General features: G+C 42.0%; 2 protein-coding genes across 2 annotated transcripts in view; one reads left to right on the forward strand and one right to left on the reverse strand.

The window, feature by feature from the left end:
- Positions 1 to 1,358: 1,358 nt before the first annotated feature.
- On the reverse strand, positions 1,359 to 8,201 carry LOC139464745 (small ribosomal subunit protein bS16m-like). Its single transcript, XM_071246257.1, has 3 exons — positions 8,115 to 8,201; positions 3,742 to 4,005; positions 1,359 to 2,601 (listed from the first exon to the last, which is right to left on the reverse strand). The coding sequence occupies exons 2-3, from the start codon at positions 3,995 to 3,997 to the stop codon at positions 2,483 to 2,485; spliced, it is 375 nt and encodes a 124-aa protein (XP_071102358.1). The 5' UTR covers positions 3,998 to 4,005; positions 8,115 to 8,201; the 3' UTR covers positions 1,359 to 2,482.
- A 250-nt stretch (positions 8,202 to 8,451) lies between these two features.
- LOC139478425 (26S proteasome regulatory subunit 6A-B) overlaps positions 8,452 to 23,440 on the forward strand; it is a 33,209-nt gene continuing 18,220 nt past the window's right edge. Inside the window, exons 1-3 of the mRNA XM_071260882.1 lie at positions 8,452 to 8,511; positions 15,316 to 15,396; positions 17,787 to 17,912. Of these exons, the coding sequence (XP_071116983.1) occupies positions 8,470 to 8,511; positions 15,316 to 15,396; positions 17,787 to 17,912 (249 nt within the window). The 5' untranslated portion in view covers positions 8,452 to 8,469. The remainder of the gene's footprint in view (positions 8,512 to 15,315; positions 15,397 to 17,786; positions 17,913 to 23,440) is intronic.

Here is a 23,440-nt window from a genome sequence, read left to right on the forward strand (position 1 = left end):
ATCGCAGAACATGGAGGCCATGACCTTTCCAGCTGATGGGACAGTCTTTTCCTTCTCTGGTGGTGGCGATGTCAAATGTGTCCACTGTTCTTATTGTCTTTTGGTAGTGGTGAACCCATGCATAACTACAAATCATTGCAAGACACTTTCTGACATCACAGGCCTTCAGGACAGGTTGTCTTCAAGGCTCTCCCTGCCATGTTTTAACTATGATGTGCAACTCTTTACAGTAGCATAGGAAGGGGCATCCTTCCCTAGTGATGTACTCATATACTCATGGATGGGTTTTGGTGTTAAAGCACTTTTTCAACCTAGTACCCAGCACTGCAGGATACACAATGCACATATGTACTAACAACCTGGAATAATTACCCATTAACTGATCACAGTACAATAAAGCAAGTTAATCTGTGTTACCAAATCATTTTCATGGGAGAGTCTCTTCCTGAACTGTGGTGTGTTGGTAATCCAAGGGAGATAACTGCTCTTTACACTATGAGCAGTTTCACAGAACATTATTGAGCCAAACCAACATGGCAAAATGTTCTTTTCTGAGAGGGCCTTGTAACAACCAATTACATCTGAAAACAAGGCGACATTGCTAAATACCTGACCATGCACAATGTTGGTATAGTCTGCAGACAGTCCCTGCATGCATATCAGTGAGAGTTAATGTTCAAACAAGGTACAATGTGTACATGCAACAATTGTTATAGAGAAGATGTCATGACCATACTCCCGAACAATAACTCCAGTAGTGTGTGTACCTGATCATAAAATACAGACTCAAGCAGTGCCTCGTTATGTACTGGAAACAGTACATGTTCTTGAAGGCTACATACAGTGGAGCCATGTTGGGGGCGGTCTGGTAGCCTAGTGGTTAAAGCGTTCGCTCATCACGCTGAAGACCCAGGTTCAATTCCCAAAATGGGTACAATGTGTGAAGTCCATTTTTGGTGTCCCCCGACGTGATACTGCTGGAATATTGCTAAAAGCGGCGTAAAACCATACTTACTCCCTTGCTGGAGCCATGTTGTCTCGAAATCCATCTTGAACCTCCAAGTGTGTCAAATTCAATTTTGTCTCAAACTCAACTGATATTCCTATGTGTTCAAACTTACACTGATAAAATGTATCCTTACATCACAAGTCATATGATGTCATGATAATCAAGAAATATGAATAGAATGTATATAGATTCTTAAATCATGTCAATCACTGGATTGTCTGGTCCAGAGTTGATTATTTTTCAGACCGCCATCATATAGCTGGAATACTGCTGGAGTGCAGCGTTAAACAACAAAGAAACAAAACAAACAAACATAAATGTAGAAATCACAAATGATTCTTTTTATTACTGATATAAATGGTATTAACATGACACGAATGATGTTTGTTTTCTGTTGTCTGCTGGCCAGGTCAGGCGGGAATAGGGTCGAGTCAGATGTGTTGAACCCCAGAGAAGTTGAACCCTGAATAAGTTGAACTGATCCTTTTGGCCCCAGGAGCTGGAGACAATGGGGTGACAGCGCATGGACACATTGTTGGACTCCTTGTGGGATTGATAATCCACAAGTCAAGAATAGTGAGAAACATGCAAACAGCAGCGACTAGCTCAAGGGAGATATGAATGTTAACGCCACAGGCGTTACATGAGAGTGTTGAATCAAAGTCTCTGACAGAGGTGCGGTGCTAACCTGCCTACACCATGTGGGCTATGAACATGCTGCACTCTACACAATCATGTTAAACCTTGAACCAAGGCTTCCTCCCCTCTCATCTAAATCAAATCGTCCAACCTTGGCAGAGGCACATACAGGGTTGTTGCAAAGGAAAACAAGCTGCTGAAATAATGGACATAACATACCCCAGTGTGAATATACATACTAACACAAAAAGTAACACACTATGTTTTGGTGATAGGTTTTGTTAACAAAGTACCTCTTGTACTTCTAGACTTGTAGGACTAAGATTTCTTTAGGGAAATGAATCATAGTCTTGTGTAGACAAACATATTCTTGTTTTCAATTATGCCCATCTGATATGCCTGAAGTCAATCATAGTAGGTACATGGGGTGTTAAGTTTATTATTTGTAGCCAAGCGACAATTTGTTCTGGTAGCATTGGACTTGCTTAACATAAAAACAGTTCCCAGTATTGACAGAAGATATCTAGCAGCATATGTCTCCGACAGCCAAGGTAACTGCAGCCCTGCAACGTCATGCTGGATTGAGGCCCGAGATACACACTCCTACAGATGTATGTAGGCAGAGGGCAGCAGTCTGAAAGTACTGTTTCACATCTTTGTGTAATGTTTCAAACTACCACACAGCTAATGTATGTACAAGTCATCCACACAGCTAATGTACAAGTCATCCACATAGCTAATGTACCAGTCATCCACACAGCTAATGTATGTACAAGTTGTCCACAAGGAGTAACAAGATTACAAAAGGCATCAGGCTGCTGGAGATGGGCAGCACTATGTAGGTGAAGGTCCTGACTCCTCTGGCTCTTCCTTGTGTTTCTCTGAGACTGCTCGGTGGTTCCTCCTGGCCTTGATGTAGCTCAATGGGTGAACAGGGAAGAAGCCAGCAAGACCTGAAACAAACATTACACATACTGATATAATGATTGAATTTGGTTCATTTGAGCAGCACAATGTCATTCAAAGGCACAATACAGGATAGGCATCCTGTGAGTTATCACTGCCATGGTCAAGAGTTCTACCCATTCGTGTCAAACTAGGCATCACTGACCACTCCAGTACTCCAGACAGATGCCACCCACGCAACATTTTGTCAAAGGTCGACATGACCCAACGTGTACCGATAGTCTTCATCACACTCCTCAGATCTGCAGCCTTTGTCTTGTCATCTACCTTCAAGTTTGCTGACACGTTCTCTGCATACCAATCAGTGAACTGTTGTTGGTTCAATTATTTTATTTGACATGTTTGAACGTCCTTAATGCCAGTGAACAGAACAAACATATACACTGTGTGTTGTTTTTATTTTTTATGGAAGTGCTCTCCCCAGAGCTAATAAACAGTGCTACATGCTACTGCTTGATTTGATTAAGGTATGGATATCATTCCCCTGGGGATGGGGTGGGGGAGTGGCATTCATTTGGAGTCACATAATTTCAAAATTTCCAGTTTATCACAGTATACCAGCTTGATGTGGGTGGAAAGACAAAGTGATGCAGGTCTTACACGTTTACAACTTACATGAAACCCATGAGCATGGGTATGGTCCTGATCGGGGCAAATTATGATTCATAATCAAAGGGTTCTGGCACACATAAGGGAGACAACTCTGCAATACGATACCCCATATGACAGAGTCGTAAGCATATTTGTCTGAAACAATGGTATGTCTAACAAAATTGTACTGAGAACATTGCATGAAGAGGATGAAAATGTGATGGTCATTGAGTCACACTAAACAAGGGAAAAGGCTGGAAGATCTCAAGAAACACATGGCCTAAAGGTGTAGAAATAGAAACTGGCCCCTGCACAAGTCAGAAGGACAACATATTCATTAACTATATCACACCATACAGATAGTTAATGATGTACTAGGTAAACATGGTAAACACTGAAGTGCCCTGTGCTTATATTACACAAGCCTATGTGTGATGATGACCTTTAACATGTTTAAGATATTAATTTAGATTGAGGCTGCTCCGATTTTAATGCAGGTAGTCTGATGTGAACAAAATGTCTCCATGACAACCTACCGAGTAACTGTTGGACTGGCTTAGTGGCATTCGCTCCACAGGCTAACCAATATCTCAGTCTCTCAAAGTTAAGAGACACTAGCTTCTCATTGTCTGCGTTTGGCATTGGGTCATAGCTGCCTAGTTGTTCTGTGGCCTTGGCATCGCGAGCCTTCTTCCGCGACATGGCGACGATATGGTAGAAGGGCCGGTTGGTGCAGCCTGACAGCATCAGACGTATAGCCATGTCATTGACACGAGGAGGGAGGCGAGGCATGCTCAAATCTGCATCAGAAATAGGAAGATTACGTAACATTAATCAGTTTTATAAATGCAAAAATAATATATATTAAGTGTCTAAAATCTTTCCTATACAATCCCACGTCTGGGAACACACTGTGAAATTAAGACTCATTGCTGGGTTTTGAAACTCCAAAAATTACCAGTTCCCCCCTTATTTTTGTCAGTCCCAACTTTTACCTAGTTTTAATTCTTTCAACATGATCAACAATGCTGTGTAAGTTCATGGTTGACAAATTCAATCATGTCATCTCTGAAGTAACTTAGTGAGATTTACATGTCATTCATACAAAGTTCAGCCACTATCTTCTCTTTTTCCTTGAATATTTAACTATGGTTCGAGACTACTGATGTTTTTCTCAGCAACAAAGATTAATTAAAGCTGCAAGCAGCAATGGCGGGCTCAAAGTAACACTGCGCACAAAAGTCCATGTTCGAATCCTTAAAGGGTTTCCTTGTACCAAATAGGCACCACTTGCAGGGTATCGCCGCTACGAAATTGTCATGTGCAGGGGTGTCCAAGTCTGTTCTAAACACATTTCCGACCTTAAACATGTTCGAATCCTCAAAGGGTTTGCTTGTCCCAACTCCAGCCAAAAGTAGTCACCTGACATTGCCGCTACGAATTGGTGTGTTCCAGGGTGTCCCAAATATTAATCAAATATTACCACCAAGCGGTGTTACTTTTAGCATGCAACCAAGAACAAAAGATGAGGTACATGAGGTAGTTTCTGTGGAGAACCTTACGAGATATGACCTTTAAAGTAAAATTTCGGTGATTTTTTTTATCAAAATCAAAATCAAATAGGGCCGTCACTAAGAAAGATATCCAAAAACGGCTAACACAGTTTGATGTATTATGTATGGAGACAATTCTCAGAAAGTTTGAAATCATTTCATGAAGTGGGTTCAGAGGAGATAGGATTTGAAGACCGTGTGAAAACCTTGAATCCAATATGGCTGCTAAACCATGTGACCAATGACCAAAGTCAAAGAACAAAAAATGTCAAGGAACTGATGCAGCAGATACATGCAAGGTTTGAAATCAATCGGACAATCGGTTGCGGAGCAATAGTGCAAAATACATCTTCAAAAAATACTTGTTTTTCAGTTATCTGCCCTTGGCCATTGGGGCTATGGCCTTGGCATTTTGGCGGAATCTAGTATTTAACGGTCTTCATACACATACAAAATTTGAACATAATCGAGCGAGTGGTTTTTCTGCTAGCTCTGGTACAAAAATCGGCGGAATAATAATAATATTGAATCGAACGATAACACTTGGGCCTTTCGGCTTGGCGACTCTATATAACATTAACAGACTGTCACTTCTTTGTCATTTGAGCTCCAGTCAAACAGATAAGCGTTCAGTTTTTCAGTTTCTGTTGCATTGCTTAGATAAAGTGCCGAACCTGTTTCCGACCTCGTCCATGTTCGAATCCCCAAATGGTTTGGTTGTACCGACGCCGTCAAAAGTAAGGACACGCTTGCGAGACATCGTCACTACAATATTGACGCGTCCCAGAACCTCTCGGAAGGTTCTACACCCATTTCCGACGCCGTCCATGTTTCAAATCCACATATGGTTTGCTTGTACCAATGCCGTCAAATGTAGGTAACTGCTTGTGAGACATCACCACATGAGTTCATAACCCATTTCCGACCTTGCATTGTCGTGTTTGAATCCTCAAAGGGTTTGCTTGTACCAACTCTCTCAAAAGATAGTCACCGTTTGCAGGACATCACAGCTACGAAATTGGCATGTGCCAGAGCTAACCGGAGTGTTAAACACTTTTACCACCCAGAAAATGTTCGAATCCTGATAATCGCCTCTTAAGACAAGCATGGGTTGCTGAAGACCAATTCTAACCCTCATCTTCAAGGGTAGTATACATAATGCAGAAGACACTTGACAGTGAAAGGAAGTTTATCCTAGGTCTTCTGAGCCATTCATTCAGTATTTCGGTTAAAAAAATCATCAAAATCAAAATCCAGTCTAGGCGCAACTAAAAAAGATATCCAAAATCGGTTAAAACAATATGTTGTGTTGTGTATGCAGACAATTCTCAGAAAGTTTGAATGCATTTCATGCAGGGGTTTCAGAGGAGTAGGGATTTGAAGACAGGTACCAAAAAAACCCTGTGAAAACCTTGAATCCAATATGGCCGCAACTAAAAAAGATATCCAAAATCGCTTACGACAATTTGTTGTGTTGTGTATGCAGACAATTCTCAGAAAATTTGAAATCATTTCATGCAGGGGTTTCAGAGGTGTAGGGATTTGAAGAAACCCCACAACACCTGTGAAAACCTGGTTATGGCTGCCAAACCACGTGATCAATGACCAAAGTCAAAGAACAAAAATTACCAAGGAACTGAAGCAGCAGATACATGCAAGGTTTGAAAGTTATCGTACAAGCGGTTGTGGAGCAGCAGGGCAAAATATATCGTCAAAAAATAATTTTTTTTCAGTTATCTGCCCTTGGCTTTTGGGCCTACGGCCTTGGCTTTTTGGCAGGCCCTAGTACCCAACAGTCTACAAACACAAACAAAATTTGAACAAAATCGAGCCAGTGGTTATTTTGCTAGGTCTGGTACAAAAATCGGCGGAATAATAAATAATAATAATAAATCAAACGATTACAATAGGGCTCTACAGCCTTTTGGCTTGGAGCCTTAAAAATGTACATTATGATGATGTAATTTATTTGCTGGTTCGCAGGGACTGACAGTCACATGGATCACCTGCCCAAGCCTAACTTTATTTACCGGTAAAAAACTGGATATTACCAGTAAACAGGAACACTGTAAGACTTCATGGACTGGCTGCATAACTGACATGAGCTAATCATGCAACACACTTTCAGCCTATAGAATATAGATGTCAATATTGTTTTCATTTACTTGGAATGCCACTAACATATTTCAGCCTATAGATGTTAATATTGTTTTCATTTTCTTGGAACGCCACCAACCCTATTTTCACAAAGAAAGCATGTGCTAATTGGGTGGGAGGTGTGTATCTCAACCATGATGCTGATATGGGATAAGGATGCATCTTATTGTACCATTGTAATGTACCTCCATCTATTAACCACTTTGCACCAACAACTTCTCAACATGCTCAAGTGATAGTTTTGCAGTTTTATGAGTCTTCTGATTTACTTACGAACAAAGACTTGTTGACCAATCAAAGGCAAGAATTCTTCGAAACTCCGGGAAAAAATACAAATGCCAGTTTAGTGAACATGTGGTGGTGCAACTGCGACGTACGTTGTGTTATCTACAGGATATGAATGATGGATTTATTTTTTGATGGATATAACGAACCCATGAGGTATTTAAAGACTTAAGTGATCTTTTAATGTATGTTTTTAGGATGTGAATATGACAGAAGACAAATTCTATGGATGATACAGGTTTTTTTTATTATTATTTCCATACTTGTGTATGAATATACTAGTAATTGTGATCATTAGGCCTAACCGAAGTTATATTTGCCGAACGCATACCAAAATATTATATATATTTTTTAGGCGAGCCGGGTCAGATTTCTTTAGGCGAGTCGGATTTTAGGCGACTCGGGTGCAACTCTCATAAACCAACGCTCGCTATAAAATGTGCTGCCGCATCCTATGTTTAGTAAACAAACATTCAAAACTCTCCACATCACTGGGCTTATTCAATGACATTGCATGTGTAGAAATGTTAGATCACTGGAAGGAGCTTATGCACAATCGATGACCCCTGATGTAGAGATACAACATGATTTCATCTGCGCAGAAATGGGGAAAAGGGCTCCCGGTAAAATGCCAACACCTCTCCTTCACAGACACTTGCACTCGTAAAATATGCTTCTCAAACAAATTCACCAACTGTTTATTAACCAGCTGTTAATAGAGTAATGATCGAAAACAGAACTATTAATAATAGATCTAATACGAAAAGTGTGATGCACGAAAACCGTGACACCCGACAGTGTGAATTTGTGTTCGCTGACATGTGATGATGAGCAATTTGTAAAACAACACATTTGATAAAATTGCAATTTTCTGCGCCAAAGCGTGGGCATAAGTTATGACATGCACTACTTACTTCAACTTAGAATAAGATCACAAAGTAAGTTTCAGTTCATGATCATCAGACACATGTCATCTCTTCCACTGATTGTGAACTACGTCATCAGTAAATGTGAGGCACTAGCATAAAATTCACGCTATTTCTAAAATGAAAACGGAATGTTAATATTGTATCAGTCATAATGTTACAATCACAATTCAAAATGAACATGAAACATATTTATATTTGAGATACAGTCTTACCCAGTTTAACTGATGTTGAATCGAACATTAGGTACTTATGTCATGCTCTGAACTATAAAGTAATATATTTATTTTCCTTTCACTGATCCAGCTTTTGAACAAGTGGAAAGTGCCGATTCATTTTCAACATGGCGACACTAGAAGATAAAGCTATTTGGGATGATGGAGAGGTGACTGGTGATTTTATTAATGTTTTAACTTATCAGAATTGTCGATACAGATATATCCATTAGATGTAAATGCATTGCAATGATTTCTCCCCTCACTCACAACTAATTGTGTTGTTAATCAGATGGAGGCCAAAGCCATGTTTAAACATGGCAATGTTCTATCTTTTTGGGCCTAGCTTTTAGGCGAAATAGACATCCCTCCCCTTGGTATGTAATATTATAAGCTCTCCTTGACTCCCTACACAGACCTCATACAATGAAAGTTTGGAAATAAAGCTAAGGGTTTCTTTTCACCTCATTGGGCTCATTGGGTCCTTGATACTACTGGGGGCACAGGTGATACTACTGTTTTGTTTATTTATTGTTTTATGCTCCAGTAAGATATGTTTTAACCAGTTCATTGTTGCCAGTAAATAATCGAGTCAGTTTCCAATGAACCAGTTGACATTCAGAAAGTCTTGTCTACGCAAGCATGCAAGGAACTCATCTTTGAGTACCATTTCAGCGTTAGAAATTGGCAGTCGTTCTGTAGTCCTTGCCAAACTGGCCAATAGTTAAAGGGGCACTGATCTAACGGACTGGTTGTTGCCTTTGTTATTGTTTTTCCCCCGTGAGTACCCGGATGATACGCAACGCAACTGAGCGTGACGAGAGACTGGGGTACCGTCTGCAAGGACAGCTAAATAAACTTGGAGGCTGGAGGCAATATTTGTTTTACGCATTTTTGAACACTGATTGGTTAACTGTGATCTATAAAGATTTCGACAAAGGGCGCATGTTAATTAATTTCTTCAGCCTAAACAAACAGACAAAAAGAACAAGGGAGCTCATCGGATGTCGTCATTTGGAAATACCCCAGATGGTTATAGTTTAATACTAAAAAAAGTATCTATGCAGTGAAAGCAATTTCGGCTTGCGTCGATAATACGATTACTACTCCCTAGTTGTCATCCACATTTTCTCGTATAATAACCCTACACTTGTGTATTTGTCGTCATTCACTTGATGCTCAGTTAATGAATTTATTACAGGTACAATTAGTGGTAGCACCACTTAGATTACCTGACAAAGGTTCCCATTTGGCATTTATTGTGTCTGGGGTAATTATTCAATCTAAATCCAGGTTTGAAGTGAGGTGAAATGTGTGTTATGTAATATGCACGTGGCAGCCTAGCAAGAGATGAATGATCAGTTGATTTACTTTGTTTTGTAAATCAACGGATCGTCCCTAGTCATCAAAGGATTAACAGAAAATACGTTGATTGATTAATCACTGTTATCTTGCGCAGTGGATATGTCAAGAGTGAGTGTTTACATGTCTAGGTTTACTAAAACAAAGGGAATACACTCATATCATGGCGCGAAGTGCCGATGTATAAACAACATACTTTGTTCAAAGGGTTAACTCATAATACGTTGATTGATTGATCATTGTTATCTATCACTCAATGGAATTTTTAGGAACCGTGGACGTTATGAAAATACTTGTCACGTGGGCTTTCTCAGCCGACCATTGAGACTTGACACCTATGTAAAACACCTGAAACAATCCAAGCGATCAGTTGAGAAACGAACACGGGTTATAATATCCCGAAACGATATATATCTTTTAAAATATTTGATTGTTACTGAGACACGTGACATCGAATAAGTTTCTTCGTACAGCTGCAGACGAGTGGGATATTGTTCCTTTGTGTGGATATTCACGGATACATTCCTCGAACAAGGAAGCTGCCTAAAACTTATACGCATAAATTTGGTAGGTTGTAATTATGATATCTGCATTTTTTTCCTTCATTTGAACCGATTCGTTCTTGTTTCTCTACGTCTTGGTTGGGAAATTCTTCAATGCGCGATAGACGTTGTTGTCACAGGTCTTTTCCTTTGTAAGCGTGTATATATTACCGTCAATTTGTAAAATGTGATTCTCTCAGGCAATTTATAAAATGTGTAAATATTTCAGTCATTTTGGCTAAAAAATCTGTGCAGATTGATCAAGACGATCAAAAGGGCCTACAAACATCACAACAGATTATTATGTAGGATTAAAAGCCAAACAACTTAGAAATGTACTTTTCAACGTAACATTTTCAGTCTCTTGGTGATGACATTAAACATCAAAATGTTTGGAATTCGTTGTCATAATAATACAGATGTTTTTCAGTCACTTTGTAAAATAACTGAATATTTAGACGTTTAATATATTTGCTACACATTTTACAGTAAAAAAGCATATGCTCAGGTGAAATATATACTTTGTGTTGCAAGTCAAAATAGTGTAAACGAAAATCGCAAAATTACCAAGCAAGTGACTTATCAAAACTTCGTCACCATTACCGATGCTACTCACAAAGATACCTACATTTCCTTATTATCTCGAAAACTGTATTTCATTTTGTTGATCAATGTGACCATACGCCCTTATTACTACCCATAAAAGTGACTAATGCGCTTACCAATGGCGCAGCAGAGGTCGCGAACTAGTCTAGATTTCTGCTATACATCCGGGTACTCACTGGGAAAAAACAATAACAAAGGCAACAACCAGTCCCGGGGAATTGCGTTAGATCAGTGCCCCTTTAAGGTATCATAAGCACTAGTAGAAATTTGTCATTTTTAAGGGTTTTGCTATATGTTAACATCGTAAGGACTAGTGGATTAAATATGTTAGTTTCTACCGCTGCTTTTATGTATTCTGCTTTTAGTTAGGGTACATTGCTGCATACCGAAGAGTACCTGCGATACATATCTGTAGTACCCTTGCTGACGATGACCCCTTCAGCCCAAGTCACTGACCAACTGGGGAACACGGGTGGCCCAGTTGTCAAAGGCGCCGCGATTCGCTTTGCAGAGTTGCATCCCTTGGGCACGCCAGAAACTTATGATTGTGGGTTTCGAATCCCGGTTCGCCCCAATTATGTTTCTAGGTTTGCCAGCACCATACACGTCTGAGGCCTGCATCACTTCGGGCTTTCCTCCCACATTAAGTTGACACGCCGTGATATAACTGGAATACTGTTAAAAGCGGCGTTAAACCCAACTCACTCACTCACTCATCTCATCACTCACTGACCAACTGATACAATGACCTTTCAGTCTTACAACTAACAATAGAGTGCTATCAACTTATTACGTTCTTATATACTAAATTGCTCCAGGTTAATTCAAAGTCGAGACTCTGCATTTCATGTATCCTGTCTCGCAAGACCAGTTGCAAGATCTACTTCTTATACTGATGTTGTTGGAAAAGTCCCACGCTAGTTCCCTTCACATTCATTAGGATCTCTGTTTTCCCAAATCACAGGTTTGTATTATATGCTTACTGACGTTCTATTGTACATACTGTGGGCAATTCCCTAAAACATCAGACTCAGAGTGTGTAATCGAGATTATCCCCCTTTATAACAAAGCAGGGTTAGAAATTGGCACTAGTCCTATGGTCCTTGCCAAACTGCCCAATAGTTAAGGTATCATAAGGACTAGTAGAATTTTGTCATTTTAAGGGTTTTGCTATATATTATCATTATAAGGACTAGTGGACCAAAAATTTTAGCATCTACTGCTGCAAAGTCGGATGAATGTTAGTTGCAACTGAGTCATTTGCATTCACCATGGAATCCTCCCAATAGTCTGTATATAGTGCAGAAGTATTTCAGTAGTTTCCAACTAATGTTCACTCTCCAATACTTTGATGGTCCTCCTGTAGTTGTGAACATGGAAAGTGTCAGTCATACATACTCATGATCCCTGGGAATAGTGCACACAAAGATCACTTGCCAGTAATAGAAAAAATATACTAGCTGAAAGAAGTTCCTGTGCATCATGGGAAGTAATAACTAAGCCCAAACAAAGAACGATTTTGCAACAGGAACAATATATGTTGATATCAATGAAACATGACTTCCATCATGACAATGTCAACACATGCCCCCTGTAAATGTAATCTCAGGCTGAAATGGCGTATGGTCAATTGTCCGTTCACAAGTATGTTTTGTGTATGATCACCATTAGCAGTGACACATGCGTGAGAACAGCGCTTCACTGACGACACAAGATGGTTGAGGAAGGCTTTTGGGATGTCAATCCAGATCTGGACCAAGTCCTGTCGCACCTCGACCAACGTCACCGGTTGAATTGGAAGTCGGCGTAAACAATGTTTCATTTCATCGCACACATATCCTATGGGTGACAAATCTGGTGAAACGCAGCCCATGGGAGTGTGGGTATCTTTTCCAATGACCACTCATGCAACGTCAGGGTGTGCATTGTCCTGCTGTAACGTGATGTGACATCCATGGGCCTGAATGATTGTTAGAATGGATAGCTTTGTCATGGTAAGGTACACTTGTCATCAATGATCACTGGAGGGGTCTTGTCATGTGCAGTGATGCCTCCTCACACCATTACGCTCCCACCATCAAATGGAGAACGTTGAACACTTGCGTCAGCGTAATGTTCTGTCTGATGGCAATCACTGTCGTCAAGATGAAGCCTGGACTCATCTGTGAAGAGGACTAACCTTCGGTCCTGTAACCTGAGCCTAAGAAGTTGTCTTGACCATGCCTGGTGTGCAGTTAGATGATGTGGCAGGTTCATTGGACGTACAGCTAGACATTGTGGTTGAATGTTATGCTCGTAACCAATTCCTCACAGTCCTTGCACTAATCGGATGTAAGCCAAGGATGCTGCGGGAAGATGTGAGCCAGATGGATATGATCATCTGGCTGACGTGAATTTACTCGTGGACGTGGAGACGTGGTCATTCCCTGGTGTTGCCTGTTGGTACTGACCCAAGAGTGACTGTATGGTGTTACGATAAAACTCCAAAATGCCTAGTGATAACGTTTTGCGAAGTTCAGGTTTTAAGCATTTCAACTGGTGCAACTACTTATTTTCAGATTGGCGTGGCATAGCATTTATGAGGTTTGGCTGTCATCAAAGTTGCTTTTCACAGTTGAAACACTTCAACGATTTACTCTGTTTGAATTGACTTGGTCCCACTCCCACGTGTATTGTGAATGTGTGACAAATTTCTTACTCATGTGATTTTATGCATGCAATGTGATTTAATGCATGCAATGAATGGTTACACATGCTGTTTCAAGGTCATCATGGGTGATCATGACAAATTGTTTGTACATGTCATTATCATTCATGATTCTGAAAACTCATAGCGATTTTATTTTAATGTGATATTTATGGTGCACATGAAATTTTTCTGCCAATATTAATCATTGTCTGTGTCTGTGCCGACCACTTGCCAAAACTGCTGTCCAAAAAAGCTCTGCACATGCTTTCCCGTTTTTATACGATTAGACCTCCAAAAGTTTTGCTCGGACTCAGGCGTGTTCACACAGGGGTTGAAAGTTTATGAAAAATGTTACTTGACCAAGGGCAAGTATGACCAACATTCTTACTGGCCCTATATTAAAATGTACTTGCCCAAACAAAATCAAGCTAATATATTCAGTAAAATGTTAAAATCAGAGATACAGTGTACGCTTGCCATTGCGCCAACTCGGTTATAGTGCGTGGTAATGCATGGCTCCCAAAATTTACTTACATATTTAATAAACTCAAGTTTTACACTGACACAATGTTTTTCCCCTCATCTAAAAGAGCGAGCAAGTAACACCGGAAATACCATGTCAGCAAATCCTAACTGAAACACGCAATTTAATCCCATGATTATTCTATCTGGTTATGAAAATGTGTTCATTGTATATCTGGACTTATGTTTCTAATATATTTTTTTAATTTTATTCAAAATTTCATTCACTATTTGTTTACATTCATAATGGCGAAATCCTGTGTGAAGTGATAGGTAGATTGCTGAACTCACCGTTATTTACAGCAACCACGGCCAGATTAGTGCTATTGACGCCTTGAAACGAAGTTTAATTGCCAGAGCACGGATAAATATATCATAATAATATTTCATTATAAGGAAGCTTCAAAAGTCAGCACTAGACCTACCTCACATTACAAATGCCAAGAAATGTAGTCAGCTGTTCGTCATTCAATTTCCAAGAAGCATGTGCCATAGAAAGTGAGACAAGCCTTGTTCTCATTGTTGATATGCCTGAAATCGATGTGTATTAATCCCATTGGTTGACTGGTGTAACTGTATGCAAATTAGATTGCCAGTCTGGGACATAAGTAAAATATTAGCCAATGAAATATTGTAACATGATCACATGATTACATTCTCGTGAAACTTGAACCAGTTCATTTTGTGTGTTCTACTTGTCCACGGGCATGCTAGAAAACATTGCCCGACATCAAAACCTCACTTGTCACGGGCTTTGGGCAATGGTATTTTTTAAACGTTGTCACATGTACAGTTCCTGTCTGTTTTCGGTGACGAGTATAGCCTCCAATATCTGTGGATGTGCATTAAACAAGGACTGTTTTAAGTTGGATATGGTCCTCAAAGTCACGGTTAGTTTTGTATGTTAGGCCAAAATGAGCCCACAAGCAAAACTAATCCTATCTTAAAGGACCATATCCTACACTGAATCACGCGGGACAAATGTTAGATATATTAGGGGGTCATAGTGATGAAACTGAAAGATCATATTTATGAAGCATGTTGACAGTCTTTCCAATCATTGTCTTTATTCTCATGTTTTTTTCCGAACTAATATAGCGATTGTCCAACTGCTGTCATCATCCAAGAAGCAAGCTCAACATTTCATATTCCGTTAATTGAAAATGCAAAACTTGATATTCTTTCAGAATGTATTGGTTAAAGGTATGGCTCATGGTAATCATGTTCATGTACTGATATTGTATGTTTTTCAGGAATCTCTTGGGGAGGAGGTATTGCGCATGTCGACAGATGAAATTGTCAGCAGAACACGTCTGTTGGATAACGAGATTAAGGTATGTCCCAGGAATGTAACTTTTCTAAGATACATACTGTACCAATGCATAAGTTGTATCTAGTCTAGGCCATTTTAATGAACAGGTCACTATGATATACATGTTATAATCATGATAATCATTGATCATTTTGGGAATTTCTCCATGGTCTAGTGGCAGACATGGTAGAGCATCCACCCGGAGAGTTGAAGGTTGGGGGTTCAGTCCGTAGCTGCACCATGCCATTAGATGTTAAAAGATGGCACTTGTTGTTACCCTGCCTGGCATTGGCATTAACATTCAGGGGCTAAAACAAGGACTAATCGGCTTTGAGTCCGAATTTAGTGTTTGAGTTTGCTATTTATGTTAAAATATCTCAGTGGGCTAGCACTATAAAATCGCCACTAGTCTGGACAAGTACATGCAGCCTTTTCTTTTTACTTTTGATGATTGCTCTGTAAACATGGTAATGTCAATTATTTGGCAATATTTATATTAGAATATGATCTCAGATAGTTCCAAGAACAATGAAGTTGTCACTTAAAACAATGTTAAACTTTTTACGAAGAAGTTCATTGTTTCCTAAAGTTTGTATTTACATGATAATTACCATGATAAGTACACTTTATCATATAATGGGTAGGATTCTCGGCAGGATAAAGCCAACGGATAAAAACATCGCCCTCGTCATTCGGCGATCGATTCAGAATTAACCATCGGGAATCTGGATAAACTACAGGGATAATTGCTATCATTATCAAAAGAACAGTCTAATATACTGAAAATCCGTGTCTAACTGTGACGTAGCTAAGGCATTTTATAAGTTATATAAATTTCGAAACAATTTTGCGAGGGCACGAGGCCTAGCCAAGCGGGATCAGTACCTCTGCGGCTTGAAACCTTCTCCACAAATTTAAATAGTTGGATTTGGCCGAAATATATTTGAATTGTTACCTTGTTTCGTTTTGTCACTGTGTGTACATCTGACTACACTTCTTAACGTTATGACAGGACAGACCGACTGTCAACAACGCCTGACCGTGGCCGTGACGTCTCCTAGACTGGGGTTAGAGTAGCTTCCCTTTGACAAAGGGCAGTTATTCTAGCGGACAGACCGATGGATTGCTGCGAAAGGCAATTAAAAACAATTGTTGTTTTGCGTATATGTTGCTTCGCCACTGGATAAGAAACAGATTTCAGTTGAAACTATATTGGCTACTGTCACTGTCCGACTGACACATCACTTACCCTGTGACGTAATAAATATTAATGCGCGCATTCCAGGTAAACTTGCAATGTTTCGGTAATGTTTGTGAGAGAGGGAAAGCGATTTTGAAGCACAGAATTAAAGAATGACATTATATGATAAAGAGGTTATCACGCTTGTGTGTTTGAGGATGGTAAATATCCTGTATTAGGAATAAACACTATGTATTTAGCTCGCCAAGGCTCGCTAAATACAATGTTTAATCCTAATGCAGGATATTTACCATCCCCAAACACACTTGCGTGATAACCTCTATGAATGTCTAATGCAGTGTCCCATCCAGGCCGCGCCATTGCATGATTCACGCTAAAAAGAATCAAATCGCCCCTCATAAAAAAATCAAAGCGCGATCTGTCGCTCACAGTAATTTCTTGTACAGTCACTTATTTTATCAGCTGTTTATTCCTAACTTTAGATTCAATACTCACTAAATCTTTAATCAATCAACGAAGAAAGACAGTTCACAGCAAACATTGTAAACAACTGTCGAAGACCGATCGATAACAACCGGAAGTTCGAACTAGAGTGACGACCCTTGGGTTGCTGAATAAATTATCGACAGGATTGGCATAGGAAACAAAATTTGATTTACTTTAGTAGAAAACGTATCAAAACTTTGATCAAAATTATGTTGTATTTTCTTGTTTAGTAATCAAAACCTTTGACAAGATGTTTAAAGACAATAAATATTCTATCTTGAATAGTTCTGAAAATATTTTTGAGTATTTTAGTTCGTTTTAGTTTCGTTTCTGAAATCACACAATATGAATCGCCGACTGTCATAGCAGACCATCTTTTGAATAGTGAATGACCATGTCGCGCAAAAACCAAAGAATTACAGGCTTTTTTAATAAGAATAGAAAAAAGCACAAAGCATTGTTATTCATTTCAGTTCTATATTTTGATCTGTTACACTTTTATATGCTGATGTTCCAGTACATAATACAAAATAAGACATTTTTGAAGAAAGCAATTATCCCCCCTACTTTTTCAAAATTCCTCCTATTTTCTGCATGATGGGGGGACAAGTCCCCCCTTGATTTTCAATTCTGGGTTGGACACTGCTAATGTAAGGTATTTATTCATATAGTAATGGAGAGCTTCTGCTCCTGATTATGGCTGACTCCCTTGCCTTGGTTTGCAGATCATGAAATCTGAAATCATGCGGATCTCTCATGAGCTCCAGGCTCAGAAGGAGAAGATCAAAGAAAACAATGAGAAGATCAAGGTCAACAAAACGCTTCCCTACCTTGTCTCAAATGTCATCGAGGTTTGTATGGGACATGTTAAAACAATCAATTAAAATGTTTTATTCAAAAATAAACAATTGCAGCATGATATCTTCCCTGAATTTTGGAGATAAACATGTACAATGGCATGTGGCAACATCATAGCTACCATCCCTCAGGTCCATATTTTGACAAGCACGTTTCATTAACTTTGGAAAGTAAAAATGACGTTTACTTAATATGGCATTTGTTTCAAGTATTTGTAGAGGTCAGCCCTCCACTCCCCCTCTTATTTTAGCAAAGCAGGTAAAAATAGCAGCTAAGAGATTTAGGAAACATTGCTAGGGAAGGAGCTGGTGCACACCACTTACCAACATGGGGGAAGGTATCTCGTATTCTAGCCAACAAGATACAGCCTTTTTTACATAACTTAACCTGGCAGTGTTTCTGTTACAACACTGCATGATTCATTCATCATGCAGAATCATTTAAGAACTGTTACTACACATTGAGCAAAACTGTTTTCTTCCATCGTTTGTTGATAGCACTATAAGATCTGATGATACTAAACTCTCCTTTGTTTGGGGTGATTGTTCAAAATTGAGCCAATTCATTGTTGGTCGTGATTGTATAATATTGTGTAATTTTGGTTCACAGGTATCTTAAAATGTTAAATGGAAAAAAAAGTTGGGGTTGTCATTGAACTTTTAATGATTAGAAATCATTCCCAAAACACTACTGTTTGAACCTCTATAGTATTGACTTATCTGTTTGAAATATCAGGGTAACCATTCTCTGTGTTTATTGGTTTGTTCAAACCATCAGTCATAATCAGTTATATTTTTTAACTTATCCTGCATTACTCCGTATTGCATTTACTGCTGTCTTTGACAGAGTGACGAACTGTGTGAGATCCAGCTGCTGAAGAAAGTTGTCCCAACCAGCTCAGGAGGCAGCGCCCTCTCACAGTCGGCACGTGACCCGGAAGTCATGACGTCACACAAAAACACATAACTGCTTTGTCACCTCCACGGACGGACGTACTGTGTATCCCTTGTGGAAATTAAAGCTTATTATTTGTTTTTTATATTTTGCGTGTTTCTACATTCATTATATGCTGCTACATTGTTACCTGTTATGGGCCGTGACCTTAGGGTCTTCCCATTCGTAATTTGTAACGTTTATCGCTCGTCTGTGGCTCACGTCACAGTAATTTACGGGCGCAATGTTGTTCCCGCCATTTTGTTTTCTTTCCCGCCATTTTGGCCATTCACCACGTGGCCACGTAATGTCGTGTTCTGCGTTTTGAATTCTCTCTTTGGCTTGGGTAATACATTACATTTATGTATGTTGTTTTGGTGTGCTTAAAGCCTTGCCTTTTCGCTACCTCTCAGCGTAATTGTTTCTTCTCATAAACTTCAATATAATACGAAGTTTTTGTGTTACATTATGTCTCCCGTACTCTGTGGTTTTGCCACATGGTTACGTGTTTGCACATGGTTATGTGTTTGCTTAAAGCTAAGCTTTTTCGCTACCTTTTAGCGTCATTGTTTGATCTCATAAACTTCATTGAAATACAAAGTTTCTGAATCACATTATGCTTCCCGCACTTTGTGGCTTTGCCACATAGTTATGTTTTGCTTAAATTCCAGATTTTCTGCCTCGCTGCACTTGTTGCCGCGGGAACAAATCTGGTCGGGGCCGCCCCTTTCTGCCGTGATTGTACGACGCCCTGTACTTTCACAAGGCAGTGCCGATGTTGCAGTCATTCGTCGCTGTGATCCTTCAGCTCATGCGAGTATCCAGGACACACCTCGCTCAACGTGCTCGTCGACCCCCACCTACGTTGACGGCAGCAGCGCTCAGCGGAGCTTCGCAGTGCTCCCAGCACCAACGGCGGCTCCCAACGTAGAGTCTGCCTCCCATGGCACGACATACGACCGTTCACGGTCTCCTACTCCACCGGCGGCTCCAGCGCTCCCAACGTAGAGTCTGCCTCCCCTGGCACGACATACGACCGTTCACGGTCTCCAACACCACCACATCAACGCTGATGTCTCCGGCGCCCCCGGCGCCTCCGGCGCCTCTGATGTCCCGGCGCTCCCGGCGCTCCCGGCGCTCCCGGCGCCTCCGATGTCTCGGCGCCTCGTGCGCTCCCGGCGCCTCCGGCGCTCCCGGCGCTCACGCAGTTCATTGAGGATTGTCTGTGTGTGGAGTTTGCACCTCAGTTCCGACTCCAAGGCGGTTTTCTCGGCTACTGCGCAGTGTGATTTACATGTCACGTGTCAAGTACTCGGACTGTCAACAACTCCGACCGGAATTAGGTCAACTTACCATGGCAAGGGGTGCCATGTATTTCTACAGATTGGTTTCCATGTCTAACTGTACGCTTGGTGCTACCACTCACCCAGGCGCCTGTCGCAGTCCATCCATGTACGGATGTTGGAAACAATAGACCTCCTCTACCAACACGGCTGTCACGAGGAACCTTGTTTCATCAACCCTTCGCTGTAAGAACGATAGCGCCTATAGGCGTTCAAGGGATGGAAAAGATCGCCTTCCTTCGTCCGGTTTGATCTTTTCGACTACGACACCTTCCTATCTTCCGCCTTGACTACCGGACACAGTGTCGATTTGATACTTAAAGTCCCTCGGCCGTCCCACTGACCCCTGTTGCATACCTGCCTCGTATCGTGTTGTCGTCCTCCATCGTCACCTCGATATAAGAACAGGAGTACTTATACGCCGCTTCAGGGATGAAAACGATCTCATTACTTCGTGCAATGGCCATATTGCCTCGACTTCCTACTACCCGGTTACGTCGATGCCCCGGCGGTCGATTGTGAAGCTGGTTTACTTCGTCTACTTGAGGTTGGCTCGCAGGCTATCACACCTTTTTCCGAATCGTACCGACGGTACGCAATCGCAGACCCCTGTTGCTGACTACCTCCCCTGCCACCTTGTCAGTGGCTAGTGGCCCACACCAGCCCACATTGTGACCACCTGTGATCCAGAGATCAACACCATTGGCACAGCAACAGCCTCGAGATAAAGGCTTATCCAGGACGTCGCTTGCTGACAGTGCTTTCTCGGTCACGCCCTGTTGATCGTGTCCACTGACGACGTCACCGTAGTGTGGTGTTTGCGGACCCAGAGTACTCGCCCCTCTCCCGGCGCTACAAACTCGACCGGCGCCCCCGAGAATCACCATCTTCGGCGTTCCAGGCGCCTCAAGCTCTCCGACGCCTCACGCTCTCCGGCGCCTCGGGCCAGAATATGTCAAACGGTCGACACCCCAACCCTAGATCTGTTTGCCTCATATCTGAATGTGGCCAGCTGTCGTCTTCCATTCCACCTGTGCCGGATACGATCGCTGTGGCAGTCGAAGCCTTCCATCGTTCCTGAGAAGGATTACGCGTGTACGCTTTTCCGACTCCGGTTCTCCCTCCCATGGTTCTTCAGAGATCCAGGCCACTCGACCCCTGCCATTGACTTTGGTCTCGCCTTATTGGTCAGCCAGAAGTTGGGTTATCGACCTCCGAAACATACCCAGAGACAACCCCTGGAACTTCCGGTGTGGTCCAACCTTCTGCTCCATCCACACGGTCTGTTGCCACACCCTCATACCCGCATGTTATCGTCTGCACGCCTGACACACCTGCAGAAAGCCAAGGGCTATTCGGCTATAGCGACCAAGGCTATTGCTTCAGCCCACCGTCCATCTACAGGGGGACTGTATGCTGATAAATGATGCTTGTTCCAGGCATTTTGTTCTGACAAACACCAGGATCCGATGACAGCGTCACCGCAGATCCTGGATCAGTTCCTTCTGTACTTGCGTAGCACCCGTCGGTTGAAGGGCTTACCACCCCCACACACCTGGTCGCCATCTACTCCGTTCTGGCCATCTCGGACGATCGGAGAAAGACGAAAATTCCCGACCTACGGGCCTGGCTGCGCTCGTTCAGTCTTGAAGACCTGAAGGCCAAGTTCGGACCGCCTGCGTTGGATCTGCATGTGGTCTTCAACGCCCTTCGAACCACTCCCCTCGTCTTCCTTCTACGACCTTAAGTAGAAGACGGGTATTTCTACTGGTTTTGACTACTGCCGCTCGAGTCCATGTACAGCATGCCCTCGACGTCTCCCGTGCCCGGTTCGAATGCGGTACCCAGGGCGCCGTTCATCATGGACCGTACTGGGACGTCAGCGTAAAGACTCAACTCCCAGGACAGCCTGATAGATCATTCCTTGTCCCCTCCCCCCTCGTCCAGTGTGGGTGCCGAGGATGAGGATGAGTGTCATTATGCCCAGTAAGGGCACTGAAGGTTATTCTACGATCTAAAGACTGCCGCAAGTCTAGGAAACACCTTTTTCTGCCGGTCTCCCCTTCGTCGCAGTCGTTGGTCAGCCGGAATACTTTTCCCTGTGGCTCCGGACGGTCATCCTTAAAGCTTATGAGCCGCCGGATTGGACCCTCCCCCCAAAGGCTATCACCTGAAATAAAATGAGATCAGGGCGATCGTATTTACACTGGTTCTTCACGGTATACTGTTCCATCCAGTCGTTCAGGGAAGCCTGTTCGTGGCGATCGGACACCGCCTTCACCAACCACTACTTCCGTGATGTAGCCTTGAAAGTTGTCGCCGGCGTTCACAGTTTTGGTCCCTGGTTGTAGCCCAACAGGTCATCTATCTCCGACGCCACTGATTCTCCGATACCCTGAGCGGGGCCCGTCGACCTCTCTGGTGTTTATCACCCCAGACGAGACGGATCTCTTGCGTTCCGCATTCGCTCTTAGGTCAGTTTTAGTTTTGGGTTACCCGACTCATTCTATTGCTGTCACCTATCCGGGTTTTACTTTTTGCATCAACTCTCGTTTCCTGACGACAGGAATGGTAGTAGATGTGGACACCGGCGCCGACGCCAACGCTTCTCTGATACCTGAGCGGTGCCCGTCGACCTCACCGGTGTTCCTTGCCTCCAGCCTAGAGGGCTCTCCTGCGTTTCGCATTCGCTCTTGGGATTGGTCGTAAATTTTGCCGCCGACGCCGCTGATTCTTCGATTCCCCGAGCGGGGCCCGTCGAACTCTCTGGTGTTTATCGCCTCAGATTAGAGGGCTCTACTGCGTTTCGCTTTCGCTCTTCGGTAAGTTATATATTTTGGCAACACGCCTCATTGTATTTCGGTTACCTATTCGGGCGTTTCGTTTTTGCATCGACTCTTGTTTCCTGAAGACAGGAATGGTCGTAGATGTTCCGGTCATCACTTGTATGCGGTGCGGATTCATCGGACCTAGACGAGGGTTTAATATGGTTCACATCTGCAGGTATGCCCACCGGCCATGCCGTCTGATAAAGATGCAATACGGAGTAATGCAGGATAAGTTAAAAAATTTAGTAAAATCTAAATATTTTTTACATTTGTATACTTATCCTGCATTACGAAGTCTAAGTGCCCTCCCTTTCGCTACGCTACCTCCCCACGAAGTTTCAGATGTTATGTTTAAAGCAGTTATGTGTTTTTGTGTGACGTCATGACTTCCGGGTCACGTGCCGACTGTGAGAGGGC

This window comes from Haliotis cracherodii, unplaced genomic scaffold (assembly GCF_022045235.1).
Source record: "Haliotis cracherodii isolate W230 unplaced genomic scaffold, xgHalCrac1.p SCAF_1, whole genome shotgun sequence".
Taxonomy (NCBI): Eukaryota; Metazoa; Mollusca; class Gastropoda; order Lepetellida; family Haliotidae; genus Haliotis; species Haliotis cracherodii.

Excerpts from the sequence above, each read along its gene's own strand:
- LOC139464745 (XM_071246257.1), bottom strand. The coding sequence starts at position 3,997 with ATGCCTCGCCTCCCTCCTCGTGTCAATGACATGGCTATACGTCTGATG. Across the intron at positions 2,602-3,741 it reads GCCAGTCCAACAGTTACTCG|GTCTTGCTGGCTTCTTCCCT; the intron begins GTAGGTTGTCAT and ends TGTTTGTTTCAG.